Here is a 25567-nt window from a genome sequence, read left to right on the forward strand (position 1 = left end):
CGGCCGATGATGATAGTTCGGCTATCCGGACACCCCCTAGTCCGGAACTCCCTCAGCTCCCACCTTTTTTATTGCTTATTATTTGATAATTAAGGTTCAAAAGAGATTTGAGAAGGAATCTTTTAAGGTTTAAGTACCATCGCCAAAACTAATAAGAGCATCTCTAGCCAATCCCTCAAAATTTATGCCCCTATACCTTAACTCTTTATATTTACTCGGCTAAAAAAGCGGCTCCTAGCCGAAAATCTAAATTTAACTTCTCAAACGAACCAGACCCCACATGGAAGTATCTCTCCCTCTTCTTCTTCCTTCATGCTTCTTCTTTCTTCTTCCTTTCCCACGACCAACTATGGATTTTTGGCATTAGATGATTTCCGCGAGCTAGCTAGTACCTAGGATAGGTGCTCGACAGAAGTAATTTGACAGTCTCATCGTGCACGACGCAACAGTGCAATGAAGTAGTCGACAAAGTAGTTGAAATTCGTCCTCCACGGGCCATGGCTTGGGCACTTCCTCTCCTGAGTGGGTTCTTCCCCTCGTCCTTTATCCTAGTGGCCGGATGACATCGTAAGGAACAAAGATTCATCGAAATCGGCGATCGCGACCGGCGACCGCTCTTCCCGTACATTAAACTTTTCCTGTATGTAGGTGTCCTACACAGGGCGCTGCAACTTTGCTCGTGGCTGGGGACGATGGGAGGAGCGCCGTTGTGGCCGGAGACTTAGGAAAGGACGACAAATAAAGGAAAAGAGATCACCGGATTCTCGTCAAAATTTGGCGGTTGGAGGTCACCGGGGCTGTGGCGTGTCAGTCGGCATGTGGGGTGGTCGCCGGAGGCAAGGAACACGGCAGGAATGGTGTTGGCGGGGGAAAGGGCCGATGCGAAGAAGTGCCGAAATAATCTTGAGAAGTGGTCGCTGAGGAGTAAAGATAAGGGATGACCGACGCGAGGAGTAAAAAAATTCCTCTAAAGCGTATAAGGGATCCGCTAAATCCAATTTAATGCTAAAATGGTTTTTTACTCCTCTAAGAGTATCTATAGTTGGGCGCCCCAAATCGGCCTCAAACGGCTGGGCGACCCGTCAAGTCACTGACCGGTCATGAAAATCTGACTGAGACGGGCGCCTCAAATAGGTCAAACTCCTGGGCTGACCGGCATCCCTCATATCAAACCCAAATATGAGGCGGATATGGGGCGCCCGGGCGTCCGCCGCGTAGGACTGATGATGGGCTCCCACGCAAAATTGCTCGGAAACCCGACGGTTAGACGAGCGCCTCCTGCGTCGCTGCGGTGTGAACGTCGCGTGGCGCCGCTCCAGCTCGTCGCCCGAGGCCAAATATGGCTACTTAAGCTGGCCGGTGTCCCCCAACCCTAGCCCACCCACCTCCTCCTTCTCTGCGCCGCCACCTGAGCCCGTCCGCCTCCTCTTCCCCGCCCTCCCACGCTCTTCGGCATCGCCATGGTCCGGCGAAAGATCACCACATAAGCTATGCTCATGTCGGAGCGTCGGAGGCAGATCGTGGAGGAGAAGGTCCAGGCAAGGCGCGCCGGCTGCATCGCTGCCGGACTGCCTCCGGACTTGCCGGAGCCGGAGAAGAAGGAGGAGGTGGAGGAGGAGTAGCAACCGGAGGAGGAGGAGGAAGAGCAACTGCTGGAGCCGATGGAGGTGGCAGATCCACAGAAGGACGAGGCGGAGCAGCTTGCTCCGTTGTTCAACATGGCGGGGGCAGAGGCAAAGTTCGATGTCGCCCAAGCCGCGGAGATGGCGGAGCAGCAGGTCATCCTGGAGTCCATCCGGGATGAGGCCTATGTGGAGGCCAACCGACAGTTTCTCGCAGGAGCAGGCGGCGTTCGACGCGCTCTTCGCCGAACTCGATGCGGAGAGGAGGAGGAGGCCGGAGCGGAGCATCTAGAGGCGCCGAAGGAGCCGGAGCTGCAGCTTCCGCCCATGTACCTGGAGCCATGCACTGAGATAGTCGACATCTTCAACGAGGAGTAGCTAGATTATCTACTTAGCACGTAGTTTTTTTTTCGTTTGCATGCTTTTCTATGGATTTGAGAATTTATTATGAGATGTCCGTATGCAGTTCTGCTAATTTAAAAAATGCCCTGTCAGTGGCTGCGAACGCACTGGGCGTTCGGGGGGGCCGGATTTGCAGGTTGCGGCTGTAAATGCTTTAATCAATTTTAAGGGATCGGCTAGGATGTTATAAGGAACGGAGGCACCTAAAAAAAAGGAATTGAGGCAAATGTTGGAGAACAAGAAGTTTGACCAAACTTGACTGGATAGACTAGGCACGGACCATTTTGCCCTTTCTGTTCCCACACGCCCACCCCGACACTCCCATCCCCGACGCTCTCGTCGGTCCATGGGTCTGAGACCGCCGCCGCGTGGGGAGCTCACGCCCAGGCACCGCCGCAGCATTGGCTCCCATCGCTGACTCCCCTTTGCTTGGAACGCCACTCTTCTTCTTCCCTTTGTATTTCGCCTCCGAATCATCATCGTATATCTGTACAGACTACTGATGTGCTCGACCAATTCTTCGCGCCATAATTTTCTACAGCCCGTAGTGTCTCGTTACCTCTCCTGCCCGAAGATTTTCTCCAGTAGAGTACTCCTACGCAACCGAGCTCATTTTTTTATAGCAGATTCTTGTACTGAAATTGACAACGGAGGTCAGGATGCACAAAATCAACACTAACGCGCACACACAAAGGATCACGCTGGCAAGCAGCAAAACCATAAAAGACCAACCCTATAGTAACACAGCACTAGTAGATAAACATACTTGAATAATCTTATAACCAAGTTTACACAAGTACACAACACAGCCATAATAAAACACTTATGATGAAGCATCAAACTTGAACCTTACACATACATAGTAGGACGTGACGAGAAGAACATATAATAACACAGCACAAGTACATAACCAAACCGTGCCGCACAACCTTTCTTCATCCTGGACTGATAAGCGATCCTACAAGCCAACCTTTGCTTCTTCCTTTTCTGCATTCACTTAACACTCTACCACAGCCTGCTGCAACCGCGTCGCATCTTCCCCGCAAGACGTCACCGCCGCTCGATCATGGTTCTTTCGAAATGAAGCTGGAAGGGAAAACAAAATTCTTCAGCAAAAGGCCACACTCCCCATCAGCAGTTCTGATTATGGAACAAGGTCTAGTACAGAAACTGAATCAGCCATGTTTGTCACTCTTCTGAACTAAAATAAGGACTCTACGGAAAATAGTACTCCCTCCGTTCCAAATTACTCGTCGTGGCTAAAACCACGATGAGTAATTTGGAACGGAGGGAGTATGTGGGATCCAGAGAAAACTTCTTCATTTCCAGTGATAAAAGTTTCTACCAACAACCAGACTGAGCTGCTAGGTGAAAAATATCCTATCCACACACTCTCATTCAGAGTCATATCCGTAGTATTAATGTGTTAGGGAAACAATGATCTTTTTTGTATCAATAATTAATTTGGAAGGCTGCAGATTTCGGCTGTGCGTTCCATAGGTAGTATCCTTTTGATGGAGTATGAATCAAGAAAGTAAGGAAAGATGCAAAGCCAGCAGTTGCGACAAAAGAAACACACCGCACTGGTGTACTTCGTTAGAGTTGTTTCACATACCATCTGATGAGCATGTGTTGCACTGGCTTCTTCATCACTGCCCCGTTGCCGTTGGAGCGCAAGCAAGCTCGGCGGTGAGGATGAAGACTGACACACCAGCTTCCCTTAGGTGACGAACATCGCCATTCATGAGCCTCAACAGGTTTCTAGAGACCAGGAGGCCCAACCCCTCCTCTGACTGCCCCGCGTCGTCCTCCTCAAACATTTGCGCCATTAGCTCTGCCGGGACTCCTAGTCCCTGGTGCTTGATCCTGAAAACATACAGAGACAAAAGTAACCATCACTAGGCATTCCCAGAAGAAGGCTTCTAAACTTCCTTTTCAGAAATTAACAGGCATATTGCACGACCGATGTACCCAAGTTCAAGGTCAATAAGGTGAAGATTCTCTCCGATGCTGTTCTTCGTCGCCTTGGCTGAAATCTCGATAGAACCTCCAACAGGAGAGAACTTCACTGAAATAGATAGGAAGTCGGAAAGGATCTGCTGGAGTCGAACGCCATCTCCATACACTAGTTGCTTCATAAATCTCTCTGGCAGGTTGCAAGAGACTCTGATGCCTTTTCCCTGGCAGGCAATCAGTACTTGGCTTACAGCAGCCACCACCACATCTTGCAACACAAATTCAGCCATCTCCAAATCCAAGCAACTAGATCTGTGACCACAAATGACAGAAAACAATTAAGTTATTTTTAAAAGATGATAACAGTGAACTATTATGCACATAATACCTCTCAAATATAAAAGTAAGCTTGAGCAATAAGTGAAACCATATATACTGGCTAAATTTTCCGGAAGCAGTACAAATATAATAACAGCAGTTAGTTCAACAAGTTGTGTAAATGTAACAATGTTTGTTTGTTGTTCCATTTTAATCACATAAGTAGGCATATAGGCATGAAAGCAGGTGAAATGAGGACAATGAACAACGACATCAACGTACGAGGTCCGCAAACTGACAAAAAACAGGGACAGCCATAAGTAAACATGAGAACGCAATAGAACAATTCAGAAGATTTGGCAAGAAGAATACTTTTCCATGATGTTATCTTGATCCAAGTCGGCAAGTATCTTGTTTAGCTGGTGCTGACAATTATCTGAGACATGGATCTGCCTCATCTGTTCTTCATTCAAATCTGTGTCCTTTAGTGCTTTTCTGGAGTAAAGCATGCCTGAGAGAGGGTTGTTGATTGCATGTCTCATGTAGGAGAAAGCTTTCAGCCTTTTTAGCGACGTCTGCTCCGAGGCTTGCTGCACCTGCAGTGCTTGTTGCAGCTCATGACTAGGAATATGAATAAAACAGAATACCCCAGTGATGAGACCACCCTCATTTTCCCTTCTGTTCACTGACAGAAGGCAATCAGTGTACTTCCCGCTTCGGTCGAAGAAGCCAAATGGAGCCTTTTCCGTTTCTTCGCCGGCTAACGCGCTGTTGATAACAACACAAAGGCTTACAAATGCATCTTTGTTCTTCAAAAGGCAGGAGGCATTGCTACTGTCGAACACTTCACCGAGAAGCATCTTATTGAGCACTTCCTCTCTGTGCCACCCAGTCAGCTTGGTCATTGCAGCATTCCACTCACAACACCATCCAAATTCATCAGCACCAAATATAGGAGGAATGAGTGGGTTCGGGTTGTGAATGATCGCCATGTAGTCTCCCTCTACCCGAGTAAACTTGTCCATCACCAACTTATGGACAGTCACATCTTGGGCTACAAAGCACACCCCAACAACATCATCATGAAGGTCCCGGCTGGCACAAGCATTCACAACCAAGATAACAGGGCCATCATCTCTCTTTGGGCCATGAGTCTTTACCTCAAATCGAACTTCTTTCTCTTCTTTGCCTGTTTGATCAGCGAAATATTTATTAGAGACCCATGAACGATCGATATTACCAAGTTATCAATCGCAAATTGTGTAAGCAGTTGACGCGATAACAAGTTAGCTAGGTTCAACACACAAATTATCAACAAATGAAGATAACACAAAGTTTCTGACTAAGGAGGAAGGCAAAGTAGGCGTGGAGGTAAATAGATAGAGAAAACAAATACAATAAATTTACTCACCCTGCAAAGCTAGATATAGCATCCTCTGGACAACTGATACAGAAGATTCCTCCACAAGGGTAAGTATGTGCCTTCCTATGGCATCATCAACCCTTAGCCCAGTCAATTCTGCCGCTTTCTGGTTCCACCCGTTGACCAATCCATTGCCATCTACCGCCAAGATTGGAACAGTTGCTGTTTCCATTAGACGAACCATTTCACTGGTCACTGCCTGCAATTCAGCAAGCCCATCAAGCTTTAGATCACCAATCTGTTCATCTAAGCTAGCTTTTCCGGTTGGCTTGACGACACCATCCACCGTCCCTCGAAGTATAAGTTGCAATGAATGAATAGCATCCATCTCAGAATCAGTCCAAGCCAAGCTCTTCATCTTGACAACTTCAAGGAATGCCTTGAAAGACAACCTGGGGTGCATCCTTCTGCTGTCATCCTGGTCCGATGGGTCATTCTTTGCACCTCCCCATCTGATTTCTTGAGCTGTATGTGACCTGAACCAAAAAAGAATATCACTGGAATTGATCTTAGCCACTGCCATCCCACAAACCGAATCACCAAGAGCAGAGGCTCCTGGGTAGCCAGCATCATGGAGGCTCTCAGTACTCAGGCCAGTGGAGTCCATGTGAACTTCCGACAGCCACAAGGCAAGATCACGTATCTGAGACTCGGTTGGAGCATTGCCCAGACGCCATACTTTGTCCCCATACAGAAGAGCAGCACCGTCACATTTGATTAGGTCCATGATATTGGGTGCCCCTGATACGATAGTCAGGGGGGAGGCTTCCTTGAACAGCATGTCAGAGAGAATTGTTTGCGTCCTCAGTATGCTTTTTTCGCGTAATTGTTTCTGCACTTCAAACTCCTTGTTGACATGGACAGCAAACACCTGTGCTAAGAACTCACAAGCATAGCGCAGCGGAAAAGGGACATATCTGGGGCTCTCATGGTGGCAAACAACAAGGCCCCACAGTATCTTCTTCTTCTGCTGCTGTGCTGGCTGTTCAGACCCGACCTCGTCATCCTCTTCATTCTCATTAACCACAACAGCCATGACAAGGGATGCAATCGAGTTCATGTTCTCCATATACTGAAGGTGACAGCTGTGTGCTGCCCTGAGCGCTGAACCACACAAGCTAATATCAAAGGGGAGTGCCTCATCTTCGATGACCTTTATGGATCTTGAGCGGACATCGCAAATCATCCGCACTTTGTTCTTCATGAAAAGGAACCTGGCCGCTTGAGGAATATCAGTGGCTGGATAGTGCAGGCCCAGATAAGGCTCAAGGCCAGGCTTTGTGATCTCGGCAAAGACCTCGCCATGGTTATCTTCATGGAACTTGTAAGCCATAACCCTATCATACCCTGTAAGTTCAAAGACTTCCTTGACCACAGTATTGCATAGCAGCTCTATGCTTCCACCTGGCAGTGCCTGGATCTTGGAGATTGCCTTGGCAGCAAGCTTGTAAGACTGCAAGGCCCCAGCAGCAGAGGCAGGAAATTCTGTGGGGTTTACAGGCTCAAAGTCTACCACCAAACAGCCGGTTGCTCGGTGAACAATGGCATAGAAAGGCTTGCCTGAGGTCTTGCACTGAACCAGGATAGGATTCAGCAAAGAAACATCAGCAAACCCTAGTGCCTTGTGCAGAGCCGTGGCACCCTGGTCAGTGAACAGAGACCGTACATTGGTGCCGATGTCGAGCCTTGGGGGATCGTCGACACTGGGCACTGCATGGCTGACAGTTGTAAGCATTTCTGGCGCGTTTTCGCTGAACGCGATGACATTGAAGCTCTTCTCATCAAGGGCCAACAAGCAACCAAACGACTGGATCATCTTCCCTCTCTGAATGTGCTGCAAGTAGGCTATGACTTTCTCCGACCGCCCTTCCTGCAGCACGGTTGGAGTGTCCCGCTGGGCTTCGACCAGCTTGGAGTAGTCGAAGGAGTCACTAGATTCTTCAAACTCAGCATTGAGTTGAGCATCAAGGGTTGTTTGTGCTAACACCCTTTCCTGGGTGCTCCGGCGGTTCCTGCTGGAAGAACTGGAGGCAGGCATTGAGGAAGACATCACCTGCCTCGAGTACTCGAACCGCTCTCAGCAGCGGTATCTGCTGTGTGTCACTCCTGCTGGACATAAATAAATGAGAAGCGGCAAACACTAATTACTACTCCCTCCGTCCGAAAACACTTGTCATCAAAATGGATAAAAAGGGATATATCTATAACTAAAATACGTCTAGATACATCCCCTTTTATTCATTTTGATGACAAGTATTTCCGGACGGAGGGAGTAGTAAAATATACAAGTACGGTAAACCATTAACAGCTTGCAAAAAAACAGAGACGATCATCATGGCTAAATATATTTTCTTAGTGCTACTAAATATTTGTTTCTTTTCCTGGTTTCAGAAGCGTGAACAAATTTGACAGACACTAGAAGAATAAAGATCCATAAAGTACCACATCTCCAGCAAACCCAAAAAGGTACTCCCTCCGTTCGGAATTACTTGTCGCAGAAATGGATGTATCTAGATGTATTTTAGTTTTAGATACATCCATTTCCGAGACAAGTAATTCCGAACGGAGGGAGCACTAGTAAAGAGGCTTCCCATGCTAACCATAGGGAAGGAGCTCGCTAGTTTGTATCTGCAACGGTGTAACTTATCCTATTCATCACTTGAAGATTTTCAAAGCGATCAGTCGGCTGTGATTTAGCTGGGTCAGGTTCACTCTTCTCAACATTAGTGTAACCAGATGATCCTTTTTTTCCAAACAAACTGTATGGCTTACTAAAAAGTAGAACAACAGTTGCTAATTTCTTATAGAGGAGAGTCAATTATCTCATCTGGAGAAAAAGAATGTGGTCATGGTATTGGGAAGTTTAGTTCTGGCCTTTCTGTTGTGTACTTGTATTATTTCTCTTGATGCAGAGGAGGCCGGGTTTATCCCCTTTTTGTAAGGAAAAACTTATACTCTCTCTTTTTTTTCTTTGCAAAGAGTGTACTTGTATTATTTCAACAATACAGTATACCCCCATGCCAAAATTCAGAAGGAACAAACTCTAGCAAGGCACGGCCAACACTTGTTGGTACTTCCAGTAATATGCCTTTCTGGATCATGGTTCAATTATTATTATTTTTTTAAACAAAAGGTAGATTGATGTCTACCTTATATATTTCAAAACAGGCGAAGCCCGGGGACCCTAGGGTCGATTACATGAGCTTGTAAAATGCACCAAGGTGCAAAGGCCACAAGCAGCCTGTGAGGAGAAGAAAGCAAGGAAGCAGAATTGTGGATTTTGAGTTTCCACATACCAAAATCTCCTGGTTTTCTAGCTGAGCAAGACTGAAAGCTTAAAAGGTTCAGAAAGGCAACTAAACCTACAAGACTCAGCGCAACAGCAACAAAAAAACTAAACCTACAAGACAACAGGAAGAACCCACATGATGAATCGGACAACGAAATATCAGCAACGCTACTACCATCGAGATATCTATCACCGCAAACAACCAATCAAAGCAGATACAAGGGTCTCCGTCTCAGCAAAGAGCCCTCCGGGATCGCCGAGCCGGTCGGCGATTCTGCCATTCCGGTGACATTGACATGGCACATGGACAGAAACCAAGGGCCACCCGGTGCTCGGAAATCCTACAGATGGAACGAACACCAGCAGTCCAGCACCTCTCGCTCTCTCCATGGGGCCTCAGCCCTAAATCAGCTGAGCAGAGAGATGCTCTGCTTTCGCTAGTCAACTACTCCCTCCGTTCCTAAATACTCCCTCCGTCCGGAAATACTTGTCATCAAAATGGATGAAAATGGATGTATCTACAATTAAAATACATCTAGATACATCCATTTCAATGACAAGTATTTTCGAACGGAGGGAGTATTTGTCTTTTTAGGATTTCAAATGGATACCACATACGGATGTATATAGACACATTTTAGAGTGTAGATTCATTCATTTTGCTCCGTATGTAGTCATTTGTTGAAATCTCTAGAAAGACAAATATTTAGGAACGGAGGGAGTAGTAGAAAGGGGATTCTGAATCCCCACACTTAACAGGAACGTCATTCTCTCAACCTTTGCTACAAATTCATGCTGTGTGTGTATGATGCCGGGCCCTGACCACCGGAAACAGAGCAGGAACGTTGCCCTGTACCTTCCCAGGATCAAAGGGGGGAGGAAAATAGCTTCTGGACTGGTATCACCATCACACAGCCAAAGTCAACAGGGAAGGAAACCTTTCCGGCATCACTATGATACATCCAAAATCCAAGCTCCAAGCATACATACACGCAGGCGGAAGAAGGAAGGAGAGGAGAGGAGAGGAGAGGGTACCTGCTGCCCGGCGCCGGCGGCAATGGAGAGGTGAGGTGACGGGGCCGTGGTGGAGGGGAGGAGTGGACTGGTGGAGTGAGCAGGGAGGGAGTGAGGCCCGTGGGTGGTGGGCATGAAGCAAATAAATACTGGTAGTGGCGGCGTGGCGCGCCGACCCTTGCTCCGCGCCGCGCCCATGACCGCCGCGGATGGGAGCTGTCGACGCTTCATTGGCCGCAGCCTTTCCATCTCGACTTGATTAAACCTAATAACTTCACCTGCCTCACATCGGGGGTTAACCCTGCAGTGCAGACGATACGCGATATCCCTTGCCCTTTCCTCAACGAGCTGGTCCTGCTGTGCTGCTCTGACTTCTCTTCCTTTTTCAAACCCTTCTCCTATTCAGCCGTTATTTTAACGACATGGTTCTCGATACTCTTCTCTCTTTATTAGTCTTTATATGAGTTTTGTCTAAAGTCAAAGTATCTTATAATGTCAAATCAATATTGCTATATTCGTTATGGAATGTAGTTTCATAGTATATGTATTCGGTATTGTAGATGTTGATATTTTTTTAGTGTAAATTTGGGGTCAAGCAGCCCCCGATGGCCGCCAACTCATAGAATACATGCGTGACGAGCGTATTAACATCGTCCCCATCCAGAAAACCATGCGCACGGAGTTCGCCCTACCAAAATTAAAGCGGTTGAACACCCACCTGTTCGCCTGGCACGCATTGGCTTCCTTCTAGTGGGATCGTCGGACATTCGGTGGCATCCTTTTAGGTGTGAATGATGCCACCTTCGAGGTGGGGAGCATGAATATAGGCGAATTTTTCGTTAGTCTGGAGGTCTTCGAACGAGGCATCAATTTTAAATGAGAGATCGTCATTGTGCATGGACCAGCCGACCACCGCCGCTCGGTGGCCTTCCTGGTGGATCTCACAAGGAAGATCTCGACCGCTTAGCTTCCGGTGGTGGTGGCGGGGGGGGGGGGGTGACTTCAACCTCATTCGAACCCCCGAGGGCAAGGGAATGATCGCGTCAACTACCCCCGGATGCATTTGTTCAATAACCGTATCGCAAATCTCAGCCTTCGAGAGCTATGTAGGATTGGTGCCAGATTCACCTGGACCAATAGGCACGCGGACCCGACAAGGTCCGTTCTTGACCGCGTCTTTGTCTCGCCGGAATGGGAGCTCTGATGCCTCCTCACCTCGTTCCGCGCCATCACATGGATAGGATCATACCACGTCCCTTTGCTTCTCTTGTCTGAGAAAGACCGACCTCCACCCCCTCCGGTTTCTGCTTTGAGACCTTTTGGCTTAACTAGGCGGGGTTCGCGGAGGTAATCCGGGTGCGCTGGATGTCGGCTAGGTCTTGCCCTCACCGCTCCCTCTCGACTGTGGACTCCTGGCACTTCTACGCCAAGCGTGCTCGCCAATTTATGAAGGGTTGGGGTGCCAACCTGGGCCGGAACCCGAGGGAGAGGGAAAACACCGCTTCTTGCCTCTATCCAAGCCTTTGTCATCGGTATGTTACTTGCCCGAGATTCGATCGTCGGTATCATCATACCTAGTTCAATCTCGTTACAGGAAAGTCTCTTTACTCGTTCTGTAATACTTCATCCCGCAACTAACTCATTAGTCACAATGCTTGCAAGGCTTATAGTGATGAGTATTACCGAGAGGGGCTAGAGATACCTCTCCGAAACACGGAGTGACAAATCCTAATCTCGATCTATGCCAACCCAACAAACACCTTTGAAGACACCTGTAGAGCACCTTTATAATCACTCATTTACGTTGTGACGTTTGGTAGCACACAAAGTGTTCCTCCGGTATTCAGGAGTTGCATAATCTAATAGTCTGAGGAACATGTATAAGCATGAAGAGAGCAGTAGCAATGAAACTGTAACGATCATAATGCTAAGCTAACGGATGGGTCTTGTCCATCACATCATTCTCCTAATGATGTGATCCCGTTCATCAAATGACAACACGTGTCTATGGTTAGGAAACATAACCATCTTTGATTAACGAGCTAGTCAAGTAGAGGCATACTAGGGACACTATGTTTTGTCTATGTATTCACACATGTACTAAGTTTCCAGTTAATACAATTCTAGCATGAATAATAAACATTTATCATGCAATAAGGAAATAAATAATAACTTTATTATTGCCTCTAGGGCATATTTCCTTCAGTCTCCCGCTTGCGCTAGAGTCAATAATCTAGTTCATATCGCCATGTGATTTAACATCAATAGTTCACATCTGTATGTGATTAACACCCATAGTTCACATTGCCATGTGACCAAAATCCAAAGGGTTTATTAGAGTCAATAATCTAGTTCACATTGCTATGTGATTAACACCCAAAGATTACTAAGGTGTGATCATGTTTTGCTTATGAGAAAAGTTTAGTCAATGGGTCTGTCACATTCAGAGCCGTATGTATTTTGCAAATATTCTATGTCTACAATGCTCTGCATAGAGCTACTCTAGCTAATTGCTCCCACTTTCAATATGTATCCGGTATCTAGATTGAGACTTTAGAGTCATATGGATCGGTTTAAAAGCTTGCATTGATGTAACTCTTTACGACGAACTCTTTATCACCCCCATCATCGAGAAATATTTCCTTAGTCCTCACTAAGGATAATTTTAACCGTTGTCCAGTGATCTACTCTTAGATCACTATTGCACCCCCTTGCCAAACTCATGGCAAGGTACACAATAGGTCTGGTACATAGCACAACATACTTTATAGAACCTATGACTTTGGCATAGGGAATGACTCTCATTCTCTTTCTATCTTCTGCCATGGTTGGGCTTTGAGTCTTAATGGTGAGGAGCATCCCTCGACCATCACCATGGACATCACACCACCACCGCAAGCGCGAAGAGGGCCGATGACAAGAGCACACGCATGTGCCACCGAAACCGAGGTTGACTCCTTCCTCTTCAAACTTCATTCAGTTTCATATGAGAGTCGGATTCTACCTCAAATGGAAACTCTATGCAATCTTAGGTACCAAGAAGAAGTCCATGAAGAAGCTCGGAGGGAGACCCAAGCACCCGTGAAGGAAGGAAAGGAAGAAGGACGCAAGAAGCACGAAGCCACAGAGGCTCTTGGACCCTGATACGTCTCCGTCGTATCTATAATTTTTGATTGTTCCATGCCAATATTCTTCAACTTTCATATACTTTTGGCAACTTTTTATACTATTTTTAGGACTAACATATTGATCCAGTGCCCAGTGCCAGTTCCTGTCTGTTGCATGTTTTTTGTTTTGCATAAACCCAATATCAAACGGAGTCCAAACGGGATAAAAACGTACGGAGATTTTTTTTGGAATATTTATGATTTTTGGGAAGTAAAATCAACGCAAAACAGTGTCCGGGGTGGCCACGAGACAGGGGGCCGCGCCCCAGGGAGGCAGGCGCGCCCTGGGCTCTCGTGGGCCACACGTAAGGCGGTTGGCGCTCTTCTTTTGGCGCAAGAAAGCTAATTTGTGAGAAAGATCTAGGCGAAAGATTCACCCCAATCGGAGTTACGGATCTGCAGATATAAAGGAAACGGTGAAGGGGTAGAATCAGAGGAGGCAGAAACAGAGAGATAGATCCAATCTCGGAGGGGCTCTCGCCCCTCCCAAGCCATGGGAGCCAAGGACCAGAGAGAAAACCCTTCTCCCATCTAGGGAGGAGGTCAAGGAAGAAGAAGAAGAAGAAGGGGGGCTCTCTCCCCTTGCTTCCGGTGGCGCCGGAGCGCTGCCGGGGGCCACCATCATCACCGCGATCTTCAACAACACCGCCGTCATCTTCACCAACATCTCCATCACCTTCCCCCTTCTATATCCAGCGGTCCACTCTCCCGCAACCCGCTGTACCCTCTACTTGAACATGGTGCTTTATGCTTCATATTATTTTCCAATGATGTGTTGCCATCCTATGATGTCTGAGTAGATTTCCGTTGTCCTATCGGTGATTGATGAATTGCTATGGTTGGTTTGAGTTGCATGTTTTATCATTGGTGCTATCCTATGGTGCCCTCCGTGTCGCGCAAGCGTGAGGCATTCCCGCTGTAGGGTGTTGCAATGCGTTCATGATTCGCTTATAGTGGGTTGCGTGAGTGACTGAAACACAAACCCGAGTAAGTAGATTGTTGCGTATGGGATAAAGGGGACTTGATGCTTTAATGCTCTGGTTGGGTTTTACCTTAATGATCTTTAGTAGTTGCGGATGCTTGCTAGTGTTCCAATCATAAGTGCATATGATCCAAGTAGAGAAAGTATGTTAGCTTATGCCTCTCCCTCAAATAGAATTGCAATAGTGATTACCGGTCTAGTAACGTAGTCAATTGCTTAGGGGCAATTTCACAACACCTACAAAGTACTTCTAGTTTCATACTTGTTCTAGGTAAAGCGAACATCAAGCGTGCGTAGAGTTGTATCGGTGGTCGATAGAACTTGAGGGAATATTTATTTTAACTTTAGCTCCTCGTTGGGTTCCACACTCTTACTTATCGAAAACTATTGCGATCCCGTATACTTGCGGTTATCAAGACCTTTTTCTGGCGCCGTTGCCGGGGAGTCATAGCGTGGGGTGAATATTCTCGTGTGTGCTTGTTTGCTTTATCATTAAGTAATTTTTATTTGCTGTTCTTAGTTGTTCTCTATCTTTAGTTATGGGTAGGAAACGCAAAATACCAAAAAAATAGTTGTACCTACTGCTCCAATGGTTGAAGAACCACTCAAAATCTATCGCACTCCTGAAGCTTTTTACTTGGATCATCTTCGATCCCTTTGTGCTCGTGCTGAAACCCCAACTAGCTTAGTTGAGGGCAAATCTTTAGATGAGCATGCTTGTTATGTGCGACACCGTATATCTGAAAAAGGGAAACTATTATGGGATCAAATTCAACGTTTGTAATGCTATGCTTGGAATTTATGTGAAATATATGATGTTACTTGTTGTTCTGAAAACCCTAAGAAACACCTTCCCTACCAATGTGAGTTTGATAATGGAATCGTACCTTTGTATGCTAAGGGTGTTTATAATTACTATGATGTTCAACAAATTGAAGAATTTGTTGCTTCTAAGGGTGCTTTTGAAATTGCTTCTTTGATTGAAAAGTATGATGCTACTCTTTAAAAATCTGAAAGTTTTGCCATACTTGAATATTGTTATGATAATTATGTTTCTAATGCCTATGTTAAACCATATATTGAGAAATTCTCCGCTGTCCAAGAAGAGACTAATATTTTGCAGGAAGCTATGGAAGAAGAAATTGATGAAACTGTGAGCTCATTGGATGAAAAAGATGATGAGGAGAGCGAAGAACAAAAGGAGGAAGAGCAGATAAGCTACCCGTGCCCACCTTCTAATGAGAGTAACTCTTCAACTCATACATTGTTTAATTCCCCTTCGTGCTTACTGAAGGATGATTGCTATGATGATTGCTATGATCCCGTTGATTCTCCTGAAATATTCCCTTTTAATGATGCTTGCTATGCTTGTGGCCAAGATGCCAATATGAATTGTGCTTATGGAGATGAACTTGCTATAGTTCCTTATGTCAAACATGAAATTGTTGCTATTGCACCCACGCATGATAGTCCTATTATCTTTTTGGATTCTCCCTACTACACTTTATCGGAGAAGTTTGTGCTTATTAAGGATTATATTGATGGGTTGCCTTTTACCATTGCACATGATAATTTTGATGGATATAATATGCATGTGCTTGCTGCTCCTACTTGCAATTATTATGAGAGAGGAACTATATCTCCACCTCTCTATGTTTCCCATACTATGAAATTTCAAGAAACTACTTATACTATGCATTGGCCTTTACTTGGTGTGCATGAATTGTTCTTTTATGATATGCCGATGCATAGGAAGAGAGTTAGACTTCGTTGTTGCATGATATATGTTACTTTGTGCTCACTACTAAATTACAAATCAGTGCTAATTAAAATTGGCTTTGATATACCTTGGGATCCGGGTGGATTCATTACTTGAGCACTATATGCCTAGCTTAATGGCTTTAAAGAAAGCGCTGCCAGGGAGACAACCCGGAAGTTTTAGAGAGTCATTTATTTTTGTTGAGTGCTTTCATATAGTTTAAAAACAAAAAAAATAAAGAGGAGAGCACAAAACTTTTCAAAAAGGAAAGTGAAAGTGAGAAAGACAAGCATTGTTGAAGTGGGAGCTAGCCTTGGACTTTGTTCATGCTCACGGAAACTTTGTGAATCTTGATTATAGAAACTTTCAACAAAAATAATTATCCCCTTGTATAATTCCATTGTATTATAAAAATAATGTGCCAAGGCTTGCCTTTAGGATGTTTACAATGCTTGTTGGTTTGTACGGTGCAGGACAGAAACTTTGACTGTAGTGCGCGATTTTACATTTTTAACTGGAATGTCATTTGGTTCTGATTCTTTTTGCACTGTATGTCTATACAACTTGTTTATTTTTCCTAAGTTTGGTAGAATTTTTGGGGTACCAGAAGTATGGTGGATGTTCAGATTGCTACAGACTGTTCTGTTTTTGACAGATTCTATTTTTGATGCATAATTTGCTTGATTTGATGAATCTATCAATTTATATCAGTGGATTAAGCCATGGAAAAGCTATATTACAGTAGATACAATGAAAAAACAAAATATGAATTGGTTTGCAACAGTACTTAGAGTGGTGATTTGCTTTATTATACTAACGGATCTTACCGAGTTTTCTGTTGAAGTTTTGTGTAGATGAAGTGTCTAAACGAGGAGGTCTCGATATGAGGAAAAGGAAGAGAGGCAAAAGCTTAAGCTTGGGGATGCCTGAGGCACCCCAAGTAAATATTCAAGGAGACTCAAGCGTCTAAGCTTGGGGATGCCCCGGAAGGCATCCCCTCTTTCTTCGACTAGTATCGGTATGTTTTCGTATTCGTTTCGTTTATGCATTATGTGCAAGTCTTGGAGCGTCTTTTGCATTTAGTTTTCATTTTTCTTTTATGCACCATGCTGGTATGAGATAGTCCTTGGTTGATTTATAGAATGCTCATTGCACTTCACTTAAATCTTTTGAGTATGGCTTTATAGAATGCTTCATGCACTTCACTTATATCATTTGAAGTCTGGATTGCCTGTTTCTCTTCACATAGACAACCGCCATTTGTAGAATGCTCTTTTGCTTAACTTATATTTGTTAGAGCATGGGCATATATTTTGTAGAAAGAATTAAACTCTCTTGCTTCACTTATATCTATTTAGAGAGATGACAGGAATTGGTCATTCACATGGTTAGTCATAAAATCCTACATAAACTTGTAGATCACTGAATATGATATGTTTGATTCCTTGCAATAGTTTTGCAATATAAAGGTGGTGATATTAGAGTCGTGCTAGTTGAGTAATTGTGAAATTGAGAAATACTTGTGTTGAGGTTTGCAAGTCCCGTAGCATGCACGTATGGTGAACCGTTATGTAACGAAGTCGGAGCATGAGGTGCTCTTTGATTGCTTTCCTTATGAGTGGCAGTCGGGGACGAGAGATGGTCTTTTCCTACCAATCTATCCCTCTAGGGGCATGCGTAGTAGTACTTTGCTTCGAGGGCTAAGTATACTTTTGCAATAAGTATATGAGTTCTTTATGACTAATGTGAGTCCATGGATATACGCACACTCACCCTTCCACTTTGCTAGCCTCTATTGTGCTGCGCAACTTTCGCCGGTATCATGAACCCATTATTTACCTTCCTCAAAACAGCCACCATACCTACCTATTATGGCATTTCCATAGCCATTCCGAGATATATTGCCATGCAACTTCCATCATCATCATATACATGACTTGAGCATTCATTGTCATGTTGCTTTGCATGATCGTAAGATAGCTAACATGATGTTTTCATGGCTTGTCCGTTTTTTGATGTCATTGCTATGCTAGATCATTGCACATCCCGGTACACCGCCAGAAGCATTCATATAGAGTCATATCTTTGTTCAAGAGTTGTAATATTGAGTTGTATGTAAATAAAAGTGTGATGATCATCATTATTAGAGCATTACCCCAGTGAGGAAAGGATGAAGGAGACTATGATTCCCCCACAAGTCGGGATGAGACTCCAGACTTTATGAAAAATAAAAGAGGCCAAAGAAGCCCAAATAAAAAAAGAGGCCAAAGAAGCCCACCAAAAAGAAAGAAAAAAATGAATGAAAAAAATGAAAAATAAAAAGAAAAAAATGAGAGAAAAAGATAGAAGGGGCAATGTTACTATCCTTTTACCATACTTGTGCTTCAGAGTAGCACCATGTTCTTCATAGAGAGAGCCTCCTATGCTTTCACTTTCATATACTAGTGGGAATTTTTATTATAGAACTTGGCTTGTATATTCCGATGATGGGCTTCCTCAAACGCCCGAGGTCTTCATAAGCAAGCAAGTTGGATGCACACCCACTTAGTTTCTAGTTTGAGCATTCATACACTTATAGCTCTTAGTGCATCCGTTGCATGGCAATCCCTACTCACTCACATTGATATCTATTGATGGGCATCTCCATAGCCCGTTGATACGCCTAGTTGATGTGAGACTATCTTCTTCCTCTTCTTGTTCTCACAACCACCACCATATACCACCATAGTGCTATGCCCATGGCTTGCGCTCATGTATTGCGTAAGAGTTGAAAAAGCTAAAGCGCGTGAAAAAGTATGAACCAATTGCTCGGCTCGTCATCGCGGTTGTGCATGATGGGGGCATTTTGTGTGACGAAGATGGAGCATAGCCAGACTATATGATTTTGTAGGGATGAGCTTTCTTTGGCTATGTTATTTCGATAAGACATAATTGCTTGGTTGGTATGCTTGAAGTATTATTGTTTTTATATCAAATGATAGACTATTGCTTTGAATCACTCATATCTTAATATTCATGCCATGATTAGACATATGATCAAGATTATGCTAGGTAGCATTCCACATAAAAAAATATTCTTTTTTATCATTTACCTACTCGAGGATGAGCAGGAATTAAGCTTGGGGATGCTGATACGTCTCCGTCGTATCTATAATTTTTGATTGTTCCATGCAAATATTCTTCAACTTTCATATACTTTTGGTAACTTTTTATACTATTTTTGGGACTAACATATTGATCCGGTGCCCAGTGCCAGTTCCTGTCTGTTGCATGTTTTTTGTTTCACAGAAACCCAATATCAAACGAAGTCCAAACGGGATAAAAACGGACGGAGTTTTTTTTGGAATATTTATGATTTTTGGGAAGTAAAATCAACGCGAAGCAGTGTCCGAGGTGGCCATGAGACAGGAGGTCGCGCCCCAGGGAGGCAGGCGCGCCCTAGGCTCTCGTGGGCCACACGTAAGGCGGTTGACGCTCTTCTTTTGGCGCAAGAAAGCTAATTTTATGTGAAAGATCTAGGCGAAAGATTCACCCCAATCGGAGTTACGGATCTCCAGATATAAAGGAAACGGTGAAGGGGTAGAATCAGAGGAGGCAGAAACAGAGAGATAGATCCAATCTCGGAGGGGCTCTCGCCCCTCCCAAGCCATGGGAGCCAAGGACCAGAGGGGAAACCCTTCTCCCATCTAGGGAGGAGGTCAAGGAAGAAGAAGAAGAAGAAGGGGGCCTCTCTCCCCCTTGCTTCCGGTGACGCCGGAGCGCTGCCGGGGGCCATCATCATCACCGCGATCTTCACCAACACCGCCGTCATCTTCACCAACATCTCCATCACCTTCCCCCTTCTACATCCAGCGGTCCACTCTCCCGCAACCCGCTGTATCCTCTACTTGAACATGGTGCTTTATGCTTCATATTATTTTCCAATGATGTGTTGCCATCCTATGATGTCTGAGTAGATTTTCGTTGTCCTATCGGTGATTGATGAATTGCTATGATTGGTTTGAGTTGCATGTTTTATCATTGGTGCTGTACTATGGTGCCCTCCGTGTCGCGCAAGCGTGAGGCATTCCCGCTGTAGGGTGTTGCAATGCGTTCATGATTCGCTTATAGTGGGTCGCGTGAGTGACTGAAACACAAACCCGAGTAAGTAGATTGTTGCATATGGGATAAAGGGGACTTGATGCTTTAATGCTATGGTTGGGTTTTACCTTAATGATCTTTAGTAGTTGCGGATGCTTGCTAGAGTTCCAATCATAAGTGCATATGATCCAAGTAGAGAAAGTATGTTAGCTTATGCCTCTCCCTCAAATAGAATTGCAATAGTGATTACCGATCTAGTAACGTAGTCAATTGCTTAGGGGCAATTTCACAACACCTACAAAGTACTTCTAGTTTCATACTTGTTCTAGGTAAAGCGAACGTCAAGCGTGCATAGAGTTGTATCGGTGGTCGATAGAACTTGAGGGAATATTTATTTTACCTTTAGCTCCTCGTTGGGTTCGACACTCTTATTTATCGAAAACTATTGCGATCTTGTATACTTGTGGGTTATCAGACCCCCGGGTGCCCGGCCCTCCATGCCCCCGGGTGCCCGGGCCTTCGCCCACCGCCTAGGGCCTGCCCACTGTGCACCCCGTGCCCGGCCTTTGGAGCCCTGGGTGCCCGGCCGTGGCCTGGGTGGCGCCACTGAGCAGCCCGGGCGCCCGACCAACTGGCCCTGGGTGCCCGCCCCCCCCCCCCGGCTGGGAGCCGCACCATCGCCCCGGGTGCCCGGGCCATCACCCCCCGGGTGCCCTGTCCCTTCTGCCACTTGGCCACGGTGTCCATGACCGGACCGGGTGCCCGGTCCTCCGCACCCTGGGTGCCCGCCCCCCCTGGCACGTCTCCCTCCGGGTGCCCGTACACGTCCGGTTTGTGCATGCGTGCACTAAGGGCAAATGTCCCACGTACCCTTGTTTTACCCCCACTTCGTCCCTAGACTATAAGTAACCCCCATCTAGCTCATTTAGAGGGATAGCAAAGTATATGAGATGATTTAGAGAGCTTTGCTCCTTGTACCCACTCCTCTAGGAGATCAAGACCTCCTAGGAGAAGATCCCTAGTGGATATCAAGCCCACAACTTGGGAAGGATCCCCATCATAGGATCATCAAGACCTCTCTCCTCGTAGGATTGGGATGAACTAGTACCTTATATCTTTCCTTTGTTGTTCTTGAATCATTGTGACCTCTTGTGTGTTCTTGGATCTAGCATATGTGTGATTGGATCTATTCAATTTGAGTGTTTCCCCTCTCTTGTGTTCTTCGTGTTCTAGGGGATTTCCCCTCCAATTCGTGAAAGATACCCACATAGGGTTCCACCCTACAACACTTACTCAACTTTACACCTTGTAATACAGACAAGAACTCCTTCTTTGACTGATCCATTTTGAACTCTTTCAAAAACTTGTCAAGGTATTCACTCATTGAAAAATCTTATCAAGCGTCTTGATCTATCTCTATAGATCTTGATGCCCAATATGTAAGCAACTTCACCAAGGTATTTCTTTGAAAAACTCCTTTCAAACACTCCTTTATGTTTTCCAGAAAAATTCTACATCATTTATGATCCACAATATGTTATTCACATATACTTATCTGAAAGGCTGTAGTGCTCCCACTCACTTTCTTGTAAATACAGGCTTCTCCAAAAGTCTGTATAAAACCATATGCTTTGATCACACTACCAAAGCGTTTATTCCAACCCCGAGAGGCTTGCACCAGTCCATATATGGATCGCTGGAGCTTGCACACTTTGTTAGCACCCTTTGGATCGACAAAACCTCATGGTTGCGTCATATACAACTCTTCTTCCAGAAATCCATTCAGGATGCTATTTTGACATCCATCTACCATATTTCATAAAATATGGCAACTACTAACATGATTCGGACGGATTTAGGCATCACTACAGTTGAGAAAATCTCATTGTAGTCAACACCTTGAATTTGTCGAAAACCTTTTGCGACAAGTCGAGCTTTGTAGATAGTAACACTACTATCAACGTTCGTATTTCTCTTGAAGATCCATTTATTTAATATGGCTTGCCGATCATCGGGCAAATCCACCAAAGTCCACACTTTGTTCTCATACATGGATCCCATCTCAGATTTCATGGCCTCAAACCATTTCGCGGAATCTGGGTTCATCATCGCTTCCTCATAGTTCATAGGTTCACCATGGTCTAGTAACATGACTTCCAGAACAGGATTACCGCACCACTCTGATGCGGATCTCACTCTGGAAGACCTACGAGGTTCGATAGTAACTTGATCCAAAGTTTCATGATCATCATCATTAGCTTCCTCACTAATTGTTGTAGGAATCAGTGGAACTGATGTATGTGATGGACTACTTTCCAATAAGGGAGAAGGTACAATTAGCTCATCAAGTTCTACTTTCCTCCCACTCACTTCTTTCGAGAGAAACTCCTTCTCTAGAAAGGATCCATTCTTAGCAACGAATATCTTGCCTTCGGATCTATGATAGAAGATGTACCCAACAGTTACTTTTGGGTATTCTATGAAGACACACTTCTTCGATTTGGATTTGAGCTTATCAGGATGAAACATTTTCACATAAGCATTGCAACCCCAAACTTTAAGAAACAACAACTTTGGTTTCTTACCAAACCACAGTTCATAAGGCGTCGTCTCAACGGATTTTGATGGTGCCCTGTTTAACGTGAATGTAGCTGTCTCTAATGCATAATCCCAAAACGATAGTGGTAAATCGGTAAGAGACATCATAGATCGCACCATATCCAATAAAGTGCGGTTACGATGTTCGGACACACCATTATGTTGTGGTGTTCCAGGTGGCGTGAGCTGTGAAACTATTCCACATTGTTTTAAATGAAGGCCAAACTCGTAACTCAAATATTCTCCTCCACGATCAGATCGTAGAAACTTTATTTTCTTGTTATGATGATTCTCCACTTCACTCTCAAATTCTTTGAACTTTCAAATGTTTCAGACTTGTGTTTCATTAAGTAGATATACTCATATCTGCTCAAATCATCTGTGAAGGTCGGAAAATAATGATACCCGCCACGAGCATCAACACTCATTGGACCGCATACATCGATATGTATTAGTTCCAATAAGTCACTAGCTCATTTCATTGTTCTAGAGAACGGAGTTTTAGTCATCTTGCCCATAAGGCACGGTTCACAAGCATCAAATGATTCATAATCAAGTGATTCCAAAAGTCCATCGGCATGGAGTTTCTTCACGTGCTTTACATCGATATGACCCAAACGACAGTGCCACAAATAAGTTGCACTATCATTATCAACTTTGCATCTTTTGGCATCATCATTATGAATATGTGTATTACCACGATCGAGATTCAACAAACCATCAACATTGGGTGTATGACCATAGAAGGTTTTATTCATGTAAACAAAATAACAATTATTCTCTATCTTAAATGAATAACCGTATTGCAACAAACATGATCTAATCATATTCATTCTCAACGCAAACACCAAATAACATTTATTTAGGTTCAACACTAATCCCGAAAGTTTAAGGAGTGTGCGATGATGATCATATCAATCTTGGAACTACTTCCAACATACATCGCCACTTCATTCTTAACTAGTCTCTATTTATTCTGTAACTCCTATTTTCAGTTAGTAATCTTAGCAATCGAACAAGTATCAAATACCCAGGGATTACTACGAGCACTAGTAAGGTATACATCAATATATGTATATCAAATATACCTTTGTTCACTTTGCCATCCTTCTTATCCGCCAAATATTTGGGGCAGCTCCACTTCCAGTGGCCATTTCCTTTGCAGTAAAAGCACTCAGTTTCAGGCTTAGGTCCAGTTTTGGGCTTCTTCATGGGAGTGACAACTTGCTTGCCATTCTTCTTGAAGTTCCCTTTCTTTCCCTTTTCCCTTTACTTGAAACTAGTGGTCTTGTTCAACTATCAACACTTGATGCTCTTTCTTGATTTCTACCTTTATCGATTTCAGCATCACGAAGAGCTCGGGAATCGTTTTCGTCATCCCTTGCATACTATAGTTGATCACGAAGTTCCAGTAACTTGGTGATGGTGACTAGAGAACTCTCTCAATCACTATCTTATCTAGAAGATTAACTCCCACTTGATTCAAGTGATTGTAGTACACAGATATTCTGAGCACATGCTCACTAGTTGAGCAATTCTCCTCCATTTTTAGGCAAAGTACTTGTCGGAGGTCTCATTCCTCTTGACATGGGCATGAGTCTGAAATACCAATTTCAGCTCTTGGAACATCTCATATGCTCCGTGACATTTCAAAAACATCTTTGAAGTCCCGATTCTAAGTTGTAAAGCATGGTGCACTAAACTATTAAGTAGTCATCATATTGGGCTTGCCAAACGTTCATAACGTCTGCATCTGCTCCTGCAATAGGTCTATCACCTAGCGGTGCATCAAGGACATAATTCTTCTGTGCAGCAATGAGGATACACCTCAGATCACGGACCCAGTCCGCATCATTGCTACTATCATCTTTCAACTTAGTTTTCTCTAGGAACATATAAAAAACATAGGGAAGCTACAATGCGAGCTATTGAGCTATGATGTCTACTACACAGCCTTCTTCTTGTACACGTTGTTGGGCCTGCAAGTGCACAGGTTTGTAGAACAGTAGCAAATTTCCCTCAAGTGGATGACCTAAGGTTTATCAATCCGTAGGAGGCGTAGGATGAAGATGGTCTCTCTCAAACAACCCTGCAACCAAATAACAGAGAGTCTCTTGTGTTCCCAACACACCCAATACAATGGTAAATTGTATAGCTGCACTAGTTCGGCGAAGAGATGAAGATACAAGTGCAAAATAGATAGTAGATATAGGTTTTTGTAATCTGAAATAATAAAAGCAGCAAGGTAGCAAGCGATAAAAGTGAGCGTAAACGGTATTGCAATGGTAGGAAAGAAGGCCTAGGGTTCATACTTTCACTAGTGCAAGTTCTCTCAACAACAATAACATAGATAGATCATATAACAAGCCCTCAACATGCAACAAAGAGTCACTCCAATGCCACTAATAGCGGAGAAAAAACGTAGAGATTATGGTAGGGTACGAAACCACCTCAAAGTTATTCTTTCGGATCGATCTATAAAAGAGTTCGTACTAGAATAACACCTTAAGACACAAATCAACCAAAACCCTAATGTCACCTAGATACTCCATTGTCACCTCAAGTATCCGTGGGCATGATTATACGATAGCATCACACAATCTCAGATTCATCTATTCAACCAACACAAAGTACTTCAAAGAGTGCCCCAAAGTTTCTACCGGAGAGTCAAGAACATGTGCCAACCCCTATGCATAAGTTCATGGGCGGAACCCGCAAGTTGGTCACCAAAACATACATCAAGAGGCACATGATATCCCATTGTCACCACAGATAAGCACGGCAAGACATACATCAAGTGTTCTCATAAAAGACTCAATCCGATAAGATAACTTCAAAGGGGAAACTCAATTCATCACAAGAGAGTAGAGGGGGAGAAACATCATAAGATCCAACTACAATAGAAAAGCTCGGGATACATCAAGATCGTGCCATAGAGGGAACACGAGAGAGAACAC

At 44.5% G+C, this 25567-nt stretch overlaps 1 protein-coding gene across 2 annotated transcripts; it reads right to left on the reverse strand.

The window, feature by feature from the left end:
* Window positions 1-2758: 2758 nt before the first annotated feature.
* On the reverse strand, window positions 2759-10267 carry LOC119294858 (phytochrome A type 3-like). 2 transcript variants are annotated; one of them, XM_037573137.1, is made up of 6 exons: window positions 10046-10267; window positions 5710-7830; window positions 4671-5487; window positions 3996-4292; window positions 3640-3890; window positions 2759-3110 (listed from the first exon to the last, which is right to left on the reverse strand). In XM_037573137.1, the coding sequence occupies exons 2-5, from the start codon at window positions 7769-7771 to the stop codon at window positions 3674-3676; spliced, it is 3393 nt and encodes a 1130-aa protein (XP_037429034.1). In that variant the 5' UTR covers window positions 7772-7830; window positions 10046-10267; the 3' UTR covers window positions 2759-3110; window positions 3640-3673. The 2 variants fall into 2 exon arrangements, with proteins under 2 accessions (XP_037429034.1, XP_037429033.1); XM_037573136.1 differs by having other exon boundaries at window positions 5710-7827; window positions 10046-10266.
* Window positions 10268-25567: the final 15300 nt, after the last annotated feature.

This window comes from Triticum dicoccoides, chromosome 4B, assembly GCF_002162155.2.
Source record: "Triticum dicoccoides isolate Atlit2015 ecotype Zavitan chromosome 4B, WEW_v2.0, whole genome shotgun sequence".
Lineage (NCBI taxonomy): Eukaryota > Viridiplantae > Streptophyta > Magnoliopsida > Poales > Poaceae > Triticum > Triticum dicoccoides.

Coding starts and splice junctions, on each gene's coding strand:
- LOC119294858 (XM_037573137.1), bottom strand. CDS start 7,771: ATGTCTTCCTCAATGCCTGCCTCCAGTTCTTCCAGCAGGAACCGCCGG. Junction 5,488..5,709: donor GCTATATCTAGCTTTGCAGG/GTGAGTAAATTT, acceptor CTGATCAAACAG/GCAAAGAAGAGAAAGAAGTT. Junction 4,293..4,670: donor CAAGATAACATCATGGAAAA/GTATTCTTCTTG, acceptor TTGTGGTCACAG/ATCTAGTTGCTTGGATTTGG.